The sequence below is a fragment of the Echinops telfairi genome, unplaced genomic scaffold, assembly GCF_000313985.2.
Source record: "Echinops telfairi isolate 266 unplaced genomic scaffold, ASM31398v2 ScPeMD7_7473;HRSCAF=8511, whole genome shotgun sequence".
Lineage (NCBI taxonomy): Eukaryota > Metazoa > Chordata > Mammalia > Afrosoricida > Tenrecidae > Echinops > Echinops telfairi.
Window position 1 is genome coordinate 6683284 of NW_022111377.1, and position 12594 is coordinate 6695877.

Genomic DNA, 12594 nt, shown 5'->3' on the forward strand with positions numbered 1-12594 from the left:
CAGGTGTAGGGAAAAGCTTTTGAAAGTCATAGGTCATAAGGGAGAGCCTCTTTGTAGGACTGAAATCAACATACTTGGGTTTAAGGTTTGGCATGTCATTTTTTTCTCTATGCACTTGGACAAAAGTTAGTTAAGAATAGCCAGCTGATAGCATTTTTAGGAGCTCCAAAAACTATAAAATAAACAAAAGGACTTTTGTAAAACATGCAACACATATACTTTTTAATGAATTAATATCTTTCTTGTTCATGTTCTTGGTCTTCTCAGTTACTTCAGCAATGAAGTAGGGGAATTTCTAAATAGTTGACATCATTGAAAAATGCTTCGCTGATGATGGAAAAGGACACAATTTTTGCCTAATGTATATTTCCATGTAAGTCTGTTTGTCTGAAATAAGGAAGGTGATGTTTTCTTTGAGTAAAGAAATCTCGGAAGGAAAGAGGAAGACGGAATAAATCGTTGTAAGCAGGATAGGGACTGGACAGTGCTTCGTATGGAAAGTTCCCCTCGTCAGCCCTGCCTGCTTGATGCTCAGTCTCTTGAGTTTTCTCTCGCTCTGATGGTTGGTGGGGTTTGTGGTTCCAAATCACTTATGGAATGTTGACTTTCCAAGTTCAATATTCCTTTTTCAAAAGTTATGTCAAAGACAAGAGTACTTTTGAAAGTTCATGGGGGGAAATGGAGTTTAAAAATAATGGAATTTCCCATGAACTTTTTGAAGCCCCTTCGGGCACCCTTCCTTGTTCACCCTGCTGTCACCACTCTGGGCCTTGTCACTTTGTACTTAGATGGCTGTAAGTTTCTTCCTCGGTTTTCCCACCTATAGACTCTCAATTCCATTCAAGCCTTCCTAAGATTGCCTGATCTATTTCTGCATGAATACCCTGCTCCCTGAAATTCCTGTTGACTTTCTAGACTCGTTTTATTGCTTCCTAGTGCTCTACAGCTCAAACCGAGCTTGGACTGGCTGATCTCCATCCCCTCCCTCACCACATCGCTTTCAGAGTATATACTACTCCTCCCACTACACCCTCCCCTCCCCTGGGCCAGTCTGAGAATCCCATCATTGCCGGTTTACATTTTTATAGTCAAAGACCTGGTTTAAAACTTTATCTCATTTTTCTTGTCCTCTTCTTGTACCTCCTGAATGATATGCTCTATAATTCATCCATTCCTTCTTTTCTTTCTTCCTTCCTTCCTTCCTTCCTTCTACGACGCTCCTCCTATCCTTGCCGGTTTACATTTTTATAGTCAAAGACCTGGTTTAAAACTTTATCTCGTTTTTCTTGTCCTCTTCTTGTACCTCCTGAATGATATGCTCTATAATTCATCCATTCCTTCTTTTCTTTCTTCCTTCCTTCCTTTCCTTTCCCTCCTCCTTCCCTCCTTTCCTTCCACCCTTTAGTTATTAGCCATAAGAAGCAAGTTTCTAAGTAAATAACATATTTATTCTTTAATCTGCTTGATGACCAGCAAAATCTAGGTATTTGGTAGGTATCAAGTTACTGCTCATTGATAGATTCATTGCCTCAATTTTGGTCCTTACTTGAGCACTGTGCTTAGATTTAAACAAACAAGCAAAAAGCTGGAATAACACATATTTAGAAAAGTGCTATGATTTACATTTATTCAGCGTTTTGCAGACTTGTTGAATTGTGCTTTTCCTCCTTGTCTCACCAGCAATCAAAGAGAAATACACAGACTGGACAGAATTTCTTATTCGGGATTTGACTGGTTCACGGACAGCACCCGCCAACTTACTGGAAGGTGTATGTATTACTGTTACACAGCTATATATATATGTCTCTGAAGCATCACAGTTACATGAGCTCACTCTGAGCAGCCTTTATGCATATATCCTTCTGCAGATACCATGCGAGCACATGGATAGTCATATCCTAACTGTTTAATTACCTATTCTATTCTTTCCTGAATTACTTAGGTTACTGATCCTAACAACCTTGAAAATTGTTCTTCTGTGGTACAATCAGCAAATGGAAAACATGCTTCTGTGTGAGCACAGTTTAATATCATACTATCTTAGGATGTTTTCCCAATCTTCTATACATTTAAGTCTTGGTACTATATTTGTCACTGTAAATAAACTTCTGTAAAATGGCTGATTTGTACAGATGACAGCCAAGCAATCCCGTGTATACTCTGATATCATCTCTTGGATTGTTGTGACAAATGGTTCTATTAAATACTCCATTTCAGATGGACCACCTCCAAATTTGAATCATGTGGGTTAACTAATAATTCAGTTAGCCTGCTTTGTAAAAATAAGAGGAAAAATGGCTAACCATATTTAAATGTGTTTAAGTGAATTCTATGATGCTGAAATGAAAATAGTTAAATCTGAAACCATGATGGTTCATTGAAAAATAATCTTATGGTGAAGCATCAAAAATATTTACTATATATATTTACTATATATGAGGATGCTTCAGAAAGTCTGGAAAAATGAAGCTAAAAGATTGAACCTTCGTATATTAGAACAAGGAGGAGAAACATGTACTGTGTCAGAAGTAATTCTTGAACTGTCAGGTCTATTTTAAGGATGCTCTAAAAAAAAGAAAACAGACAAGAACAAAGAATATAATGGATTTTGAGTGTATCGCAATTCTCTAATCTTTCCTTTTCATAAATGCATATATAGATATTCATATACTTTATATATATTTTAGAGTACTACTGTCTAATTCATAGCTAACTGGATTTTGTTTCATGAAAGTTTTGTCTGCTGCATTTGTTTTTGGAATCTTAATGTCTGTTATATTTATTGTTTGGTTAACAAATCAAAATGATTGTTCACCTTGTTTATGGAAAACATTGGATTATGCTAGTTTAAAAAGTTAAAAACGTATTTGCCTATAGGACTGGTTGCACAAACATCCTTTTCATATTCTAACATGTGCTAAAGCAGTGTCTTAGATGGAGTAGTAATTCCACATTCTCTAAATCTGCTAACCATCAGGATACGTGTAAACATAACTGTACCTAATGGTACAGTTTAGCGTATTATGCGTGTGTATTAGACAAGTCAATGATCTGTATCTTCACACTCTACTCATAATCAGAGTATGAGAGAGCTTTAGGCATTAGGCTAGTGACCATCTTAAGATCAATGTCTGCTGATGAGTCACGGTACAATTTTATAGCTTCATTTTAAATATTATCTATTGGGAAAATAGACATTTTGCAACTACACGTTTTCTCGCCATAGGGAAATTTGGGTAGGATGCTTCTTAAAAGCATAGTAATTTCTAACAAATGCAGTTTTATCTGGGAAGTGTGGTTGTTTGGTGAGAAATTAGCACAAACTGTTATTTTCTATTTACGTGTGATTTTTGTTGTTGGGTGCAGAATTGGGTGAAATGAAAGTGTGTGTGTGGGGGCGGGGGGAGGAGAGGGTAATGCTGTTGAGAGGATGGGGGTGGAGGGAAACACCAGACTGTTTGCCAATAGCTTGGATGATAGTGTGAAAAAATATTATCTTCTGCTGTCATCTGTTTCCATGAGAACCTTAAAATAAAGTTTAAAATAAGGAGTTTTGCTTCTGTTTAAACAGCCTCTGCGAGGGAAAGGCCCTATAGACCTCATTACAGTTGATTCCTTAATAGAACTTCAGGATTCTCAGAACCCTTTTCAGTACTGGATAGTTAGTGTGATTGAAAATGTTGGAGGAAGATTACGCCTTCGCTATGTGGGATTGGAGGACACTGAATCCTATGACCAGTGGTTGTTTTACTTGGATTACAGACTTCGACCAGTTGGTTGGTGTCAAGAGAATAAATACAGAATGGACCCACCTTCCGGTAAGGGTTGAAGCTTTTGCCATGCTAAAAGTGTTTTAGCAAAAGATGTTAATAACTCCATGTGTGTGTTTCTGGAAAGTGGAATTGTTCCGTTACCTTCTACATTTGAATCTGTGCATTTTAAGTGAATGTCAACATCAGAATGCTTTCTCTAGAGATGAAACGTCAACGCTTCAGTCAATCATACTTTAAAGAAGTCTTGTCGTAGGCTGCTCCAAAGGTGATCGTGATCCTTGGGAATCCCTGGTTCAGAAAGGAAAGATGCAAGAGATTGTGATTCGGCAATGTTCTCTGTTTTTTTCTCTGTGGAGATTTTCAGGGTCTTGCAAGTATGTTCCAGAAGATTCATCTACCCATCCAACAATGAACTGTTCTGACCATTAAACAATACAGGGGGTGAAAAGTAATGTCCTGGCACATCACAGATTTCATAGCTTCAAATAGACCATCAAATGACTCTCCACAGGCTTAATTGGGTAGAAGAGTGCTTGTGATGCTTCTCACATACCAAATTGGGCAAAAAGATCTCCGTGTTGACAAAATAACCATCCCCCCCTCCCCACGAGTGTTTGCTATGTGCCACGGGATTTTACTTCTGCTGTGCTAGTTATTTTGATTCCACAGAAATGCGGGGTGTTTGGTGTGAATATATTTTATTTTACAGCAGACAAAGTTGAGAATGGAGTTAAGCCACTTGCCTAAAGTCATCTGTTTTGTTAAGGAACTGTTCAGATTCAGATTCCCAAGTCTCCACCTCATGCCCACTGCTGCTTCTCACTGGTTTTAGCAACCTTTTAAGGGAAGCCAACACAATGTTGGATTTTTACTGACTTCAACAAGCCATGCAACAAACAAACTCTCTGGTTCTATATCCCATGTGTTTGCATTTGTGTTAAATTTGACAGTAGTAGAGACATGCAACATGGTATTTTACTAGTATTAATTGTTGTCAAGGGTTTGAAAAGCAGCCAAGAAATCCATGTATAGACTGAGTAATTTGGGGTGATAATGACAACCGAAGGGGCTTGTCAGTAGGGTAGGAAAACAATCTGAGCTCAGATTTGTCTTGGGATTCATCACCTAGTAGGAAACCCTCACTTTGTGCAGAAAGCTGGGTCTCTAAATCTCACCTTAGTATCTAATTGCTCTGGAGAAACCTCCACTCGGCAGTATAAAAATTTATAGCAAGACACAGGCCCACTAGCAGTTTCTTTGGCACTCTGTAATCCTTCTTTACTGTGAAATCACGGGGTTGCCTTGAAAAGTGAGGGCAGAAAGGGTCGCTGTAGACTCATAGGAAATACTCATGTTTGGATCCCTAGTTCTTCTTTTAGATAACCTGACATCTTTAGCATAGAAGTGTAAATCGTGCTCACAGGCTGTATTAATTTTCTGGACACGAGCTGCTCAGTTTTACTGAGACGTTCACGGGCCTCTCGCAAGCCTTCGGCAGAGGTATTCATCATCAGAAGGCTCTTCCCCCAACATTAGAGTTGCTCCTAGCGACTATCTCTAGGACAGGATGGAACTCCCCCTTCAGGTTTCCAAGGCTGTACATCTTTCCAGGAGCAGACAGCCTCACCTTTCTCCTTTTGAGTGGCTGATGGGTTTGAGCTGCTGACCTTGAGATTAGCAACCCAGCATGTGAGCCAGAATGGATTCGTGGTGCCAGTGGCTGGCAATAAATGTAGCATATGAGGAGAAGAACACGGGAGGCAAGAGGACAGTCCAATGAACTTGGATGTTTTAAAATAGAGTAGTTCCAGGATGGAACACTGGTATGAATCTGTCGCCTCATTAGGAAGAACAATATCCCCAGGAGGCCATTATTACCCATGTTTCACACTTGGGAACAAATTAGTGTTAAGACTTACGTAGTGCAACACTACTTCCTCGACCAATACATGGATGCTTCAAAAAGTTCATGGGAAAACTTGCGCTCTATTTTGATTCCGTTTTCCATGGACTTCATGAAGCCCACCTCATATAGGTAGAAATAAAATTACAGCCTTGCATCCAAAACACTAGGCATACTCTGGGAGACCCAAGTATCACTGAGCACAGGAGAAGCACTCACCCCTTACTGGAAGTGAGCAGCGAGTTCCGAAGTGTTGTACTGGCGGGAAGAGTGTGGATACCCTGGCTATGATAGGAGGGTAAGGCCTTGCCAGTTTCTCCCCGATTTCAGTGTCCTAGCTGAACATCTCCAGCGTCACCAACACTGTTAAAAATAATTGCACTTCAGTCTGCCTTACTCTTTTCACTTTTTAGAAATCTTAGTATTTCTCAATTCCTAAGGTTGGTGTGCACTGGGTAGTGCTTGGTCGGTCACACCCACCAGAGCTGCTCTGCAGGAGAAACACTTGATGATGTGTCCTGTAAATATTATAGCCTAGAAAACCTTTTGGGACATTTTTACTTTGTCACATGGAGTTGCTATGAACCAGAATCAAATCACAACAACAGATAATGACAAAAACTAATTGTGGTACAGTGACCTTGAGAGACCAAGCACTTGACAAGGCGTTTTCCCGCTTGGCAGGGTCCAGTCTTGCCATTTTTCTATTGCTTATTTTAGTTAAAAAATTTGAAAAATATTTCCTTCTTGCACAAGTGTCCCATTATCCTAGTTCTGGCTTTTGAAGGTTTAACTATAATGGGAAAGTAGGCAGAGAAAGTGTTAAAACTTCTGAGGCAAGCACTGGTGTTCATGAGAAACATCTAGCTGTTTTTAGTCAAGTATGAACACATATTTGCAATTTCTAACTATCCATTTATCCATCCACTCTAGTACTTTATGTTCTACGAACTTACTCTGCTTGTCCTTTGTTTTACCGAGGAGCGGCTGGTGGTTTTGAACTGTTGACCTTGTGGTTATCAGCCCAACACATATCCCACTATGCCACCAAGGCTCCTCTTCGGTCATTTAGGGAACCTTATTCACTTTCATATTTCTGGAGCTTTAGAAAGCAAATAAGTTTTGCATATTCTTGTAGAAGGTGAAACTGTTTGAAGTTTTTGGTCCCTATTTCTAGATACTCTCTCTCTCTCTCTCTCTCTTGCATGCACGCACACACACATCCTTCTAAATCCTCTTCTCCACTCTTTGCTTTGTTTTGTTTTTTCCCCCCTCCTTCCTAGACTTAGGATGTTTCTGAATCTTAACTTACAGGCTCCTCCTCCTCCTAAAGTCAAAAAGGTTTGCTGCCTTTCAAAGTCAGTTAAACTAGATCCTGAAAGCTGAGGGTCATATTTCCTCACTGCTCAGAAGCCTGGTTGAGGAAGGGAGTGGTGAGGGCTGGGCGGTAAAAGAATGTCTTAGCCCTCCAGGAGTCTGAGTAGCCACGTCCTGGCGAATCTGATTGTCCGCACTCCGCTCCCCGAAGCACCAACTGTGAAACGGCCTGCCTAGCACTAAGAGATCATCTCACGTTCATGTAGGCACCTAGTTGAAGATGAACCCGGACACATTTTAATTGCTCATTGCCTTCCCACAAACAGAAACTGATGTGATGCACTCTATTAAATTACCTGCAAATAGGATCATTTTAAGAAAATGTTTTATGCTCTTTTAATGGTGCTGTTCACTGTCCATGAACTTGCCAGGGTAACCAGAGTGCCTCTGTCTAATGAAATGCACACATGGAACATTGTTCTCTGCTTACCGAAACCATTAGATGTTTAGCTTTTTGCAGGTGGTTGAGCATACAGATAAAACGGCCATTCATTTTCACCTTTTAAGCAAAGGATGCCTTGCCTGGAAGTTAAATTCCAGTTGAGAATGTAATGTTTTTAGAAAGAAGACAAAGAGCATTAAGGTTGTATGACAGGAGGCGAAGGCACCTGGACCCTGGGCCAGTTAGTCCAGCAATCTCGAGTTTGATGAGAGACAGGTGGTGTCGTAGACTGAGGGGTCAGCTTCCTGAGGATGACGTGGCTGGTGCAGCCCTGCTTTGCCCAGGCGAGTGAAAGTACAGTCAGGGAGGCCTGTAAGATGCCCTGCTGGAGCCTGCACAGCCCCTGAGTTAGGATAGTCCAGCCTAATCCTGGCCATGTTGGGGTCTCATTGCTGCTGGCCTTGACGAGGATCCTCAGGTGAAACTCAGCTAGACACGGAAGCATTCATGCTTTGAACACAATGCACAGAGGCATCTTGGAGGGAAAGCCACAGCTTCGAAAACCCTATGACGTGCAGTTCTGCTCAGCATTTCTGGGTCACCTGCAGTTTGAATGGACTGAGTGACAACTGATTTGGCTTCGACTGGCTGATTTCTCCTCTTCTAAAACAGCCATGTAGCCACTTCTTTGTCATCAGGGCATCCAGAGACCATATTCAAGGATGCACAGTGAGGGCACTTACAGGCACCAGCCAGGCAGGCACTTGCCCCCTTTCCTGACCTTGATGTCTTTAATCCTTTGGTCTTGAATTTGGAAATCTCCATCCTTTTTCATGGGTCTGTTCTTCCACCCTTGGGAGTTGCTGTCCCTGCCCACCTCCTTCCAGATCTCTGGGGTGTGAGTTTGTTCGGGCCACTCAGGAAGCTGAGTCTGTTGTGTTGACCTTTTCTCCTGAGCCCCTCTGGGACTGTGGTGGCTGTTGTCCTCCCAGTGGTGTCTCTAAGAGTCTTCAGAATTGCCCTCCCCTGACTAGGATTTCTCCGCAGTGTCCAGGGAGCTGAACTGCGAGGGAATTCTAGGGTATCCGTCTTGCCCTCCTGGGACAGTGCACCGAGCGCTGTCCTACTTTGTGGGACCCAATAATAAGCAATTTGTCCCTTCGTGCCATCCTCTGAGGCCCAGGGATAAAAGGAGCCATTCAGTTTAGCATGGGTGTCTCTTTAGCGCCCCACCCCGTGAGTCAGAACCAACTCGTTGGCAGTGTTTTGTATTATTATTATTAATGTGCCTCAAAAGGATGCCTGGTGTTGAAGTGCTTAATCACTTCCATGCTAAACAAAAGATTGACGATTTCAACCTGTAGCCACTCCAGCGGAGAGAGTGCCAGCATCTGCTTGTGGAAAGCTTGAAAACCCATTGGGCCGTTCTCCCAGGTCCCACAGGGTTCCTGTGACTCAGACCCGACTTGATGGCAGTGGGTTTGGTTTGTGGCACGTGGCTCAAAATAGATGGCACATGACGAGGGAGAGAACCATTCTGTTTCTGTTCTGACCAGACATGCCGAATTGGGGCAGTGGGAATCCTTAAGGGAAGACGAGAATCAATGAAGTGCTACAAAGGGTGATAGACAACGCCCTCTAGTCAAGGGCAGTGCTAAATGAACACCACTCTAGGTCACTTTGCCTCTTTGTGCATGGACGGTGGGTGCTACTCTGATGTCTGGGGTCAATTTGGCCACACCGTGTTGTGTGCCGTAGAGCTGATGCCAACCCACATCAACCCGACAGACCAGAGTAGAACTGCCAGATAGGACTTTCTAGGCTGCGCAGGGATGTGCTGAGCCCAAAGTCACTCAACAGCTATGAATTTGTTTGGTTTTGAGCCTCTTTATGGGAGCTGATCCAAGCTGTTTTCTCCCTCTGAGCGGCTTGTGGGTTTGAACTGTGTACCTTCTGGTTAGTACCTGAGTACTTAGCCGTTGTACTACCAGGGCTCAGTAATGACCTGAAAAGACGTGTCTCTCTCTCTCTCTCTCTCTCTCTCACACACACACACACACACACACACACACACACACACACATCAAACACCTATCTCCTAATAGGTACTTAATACTCAAGGTGAGTTCAAAAGCCATAAGGATTCAAATATGTGGCCGCTTACTAAAAACTAGACGTGCAAGAAATTAAAAATATAGCCCAAAGGTTTAATGTTGCCTTTTAACTGTGCTTAAATTCATATTCCTATCTTAACTGTCTGTCTGAAGTATTCTGGGTTGATAGAGTGAAGGTATAAACATATCTACTTGCAGTGAGTGCTTCTGCAAATCCTATTTTGATAAGGTCTTAAATCTGTTGAGACCAGCCCATAAACCCCGCCTGCATTGGCAGCAATCGGTAAAAGCAGCGCTCTGCGGTGTTTCTTTTAACTTTGCATTCGGGCAGCTTCACCTCCAGTCGTCAGTCCCTCCCTCCCCCCTCTGCCTGGGGGGGAAATATGGGCAACATGTAGTGTGCTAGCAACATTTCAAGTGTAAATATTAAAGTTGGTTGGTAAATTTTAATTTACCTTTTAATAATTTTATGACTTACATGGGCTATTTTTAGCGAATGAGAGCTTAGAGGGTTAGTGAAAAATATGCTCTAATAACTATAAATGCCAGACAAGAGTCATTTCGAGTGTAGGAATTTACCAGGTAATAAGTTTTCCATCAGTAGATATTACTTCCTAGGTGATGTGTGGACTTTGGGGCACTGGTTTATGGAAGGTCTTGCTTAATTTGATTAATACCATTCAATTACAGCCTACCAGCGGACTGTGCGCAAACAGTCCCTGAAGAAGAACCCTATGTAAATGAATTCTGCATTTCTGCTAGCGGGATCCCAGGTTGCTCTTTCATTTCAGGAAAAACTCCCTTTAGCAGATGGCCCTCTCTGGTGGGCATAGTTGCTGAGTGTGTGGAGATCCTATGAAAGCCTGGGGAGCTAAAATTCAAGAAAGAATGATCCAGCTGAGCAGTTTGGTCCTTAAATGCGTGTGTGGTTTGCTATTGATACAGAAATCTATCCTTTGAAGATGGCATCTGAGTGGAAATGTGCTCTGGAAAAATCCCTTATTGATGCTGCAAAGTGTCCTCTTCCAATGGAAGTATTCAAGGTAAGACATCGGCTAATGGCAACTTCTCTCCTGTTTTGTGGAATAAATTGCCTAAGACATTTTGTGTGCCAACCATCCCTGCTGTTGAAAAGCTACTTTATTGTGCTGTTTTAGTTTGACACGTTTCAGTTTTTAACAGTTTGGTTTTGCTGCTTTTTGTAACCATCACAATTGCCTTTGCTTTATACTCTGAATGGTCAGTGGAGCTTTTTTAAAGCTTTCTCTCTCTCTCCATAATGCATCATTATGGAAGTCTCATGTTACCTGCACCAGAAGAATAAAAAAATATAGTAAGTCTGATCTTGCTGTTGGTTTGGTGAAAGTGATGGAGAATTAACACTCCGGGAGATGGTTCCTTTAGGGGCTCAAGGAATTCGCCCTTGCGCACCCCCTGCTGGGTACGAGGTACTCTCCCAGTTGCTCATAGAAAGATGGAAGTCTTGGGGAACATCTCTTGATGAAAACGGAGGGCCAAGTTGTTAACACTTTCAAAGCCATGCTTTTGACAAACAGGAAGTAGAACATTGTTGAGTTCTGGGCAAGAGAGAGCATTCTGGTTAGAGGAAGTCCTAAGGTAAGTTCTTCTCTTTCGGAACTCTCTGCTAAGGCTGTGTCACGCGAGTACTTAACGGTGGCAGTTCTGAAGGTGTCCCTAGTAGACTGGCGGAACCTTGCTTCTCACCCCCGAGGAGCTGCCAAGTGTCACACGGAAAATGAAATGTAAACAGTGCCGATGTATCACATGCAACAAGGCTTAAGGCTGCCTGGGGTTGGGGTTGGGGTGGCTTTCTGAATTCATTTGCATTTTACCCCTCACTCAGAATTTTAATCAACCATGGCAAATAATTCACCTTTGGGTGCGGCATGTTCCCTGTCTGTATAACTGGACTTCTTCTTAGTCTTGTGATATGATTATGTTCAGAAGTTTCACGGACTACTTGTACAGTGCTTTGGGGCTTCTGTATTAGAGGGGACAATAAAAATGCTTTATGCTGTTTGTAATAATCATCATGAATTATCTTGAGTGCTTCTGTTAGTTATATTAACAAACCCAATACTTTTTTAAAATCATTTTATTAGGGGCTCATACAACTCTTAGCACAATCCATACATACATCAATACATCATTCTCAAAACATTTCCTCTCCACTTAAGCCCCTGGCATTAGGTCCTCATTTTCCCCCTCCCTCCCCGCTCTCCCCTTCCTCATGAGCCCTTGATAAGTTATAAATTGTTATTTTGTCATATCTTGCCTGTCCTTCACCTACTTTTCGGTTGTCCGTCCCACAGGGAGGAGGTCACATATAGTTCCTTATAATCGGTTCCCTCTTTCCAACCCACTCTCCTTCTACCCTCCCAGTATCACCAACCCAATACTTTTTATCTGCCCTGTTTTTCTTCCTCTCTTCCTTCCCTTCCCTCCCTCCCATAAGACCCCGCCTCCCCAAATCACAAAGAAAGTTCAGTGAATCTTTTGTAGCGCCCCAGGCTTCCCCACCACTCCCCAAGCCAGTGCTTGCCCATCATCACTCCCTTCACTTCTCACAGTTGTCCACGCCCTTCTCTTCACAGAGGCCGTCACAGGGGGTCACACGCTCCCATCAGATCATGCCGGTCTCCTTAAAGAAATTAAATTGATTGATACGCCGGCATAAGAGGTTCACAGTCAACTCACTGCCTTGCAGTCTATGGCAGAGGGTAATAAACCAAAAAGACAGTTCCAGCAATGGTACATTAGAAACTTCCCCTCATTCCTCCTCCCTCTCCACCAGGGTAACCAGTACCCTGACTTCTGCGTCACTTGTACCTATGCTAATCTTTGTAGATTTCCTGTACATGGCTGTGTTCTTAAAAGTTAACTGATTTACTTTTGGCAAAATAAGAAGTAAGCACACGCCTATATCTCTAAAGCAGTGGATCTCAACCTATAGGTCGCGACCCCTTTGGGGGTCGAACGACCCTTTCACAGGGGTCTCCCGATTCATAACAGTAGCAAAATTAC

At 42.4% G+C, this 12594-nt stretch overlaps 1 protein-coding gene across 1 annotated transcript in view; it reads left to right on the forward strand.

The window, feature by feature from the left end:
• SFMBT2 (Scm like with four mbt domains 2) overlaps positions 1-12594 on the forward strand; it is a 277081-nt gene that overhangs the window by 143553 nt on the left and 120934 nt on the right. The window contains exons 5-7 of the mRNA XM_004712625.2: positions 1681-1769; positions 3572-3818; positions 10495-10592. Coding sequence (XP_004712682.1) covers positions 1681-1769; positions 3572-3818; positions 10495-10592 — 434 coding nt within the window. The remainder of the gene's footprint in view (positions 1-1680; positions 1770-3571; positions 3819-10494; positions 10593-12594) is intronic.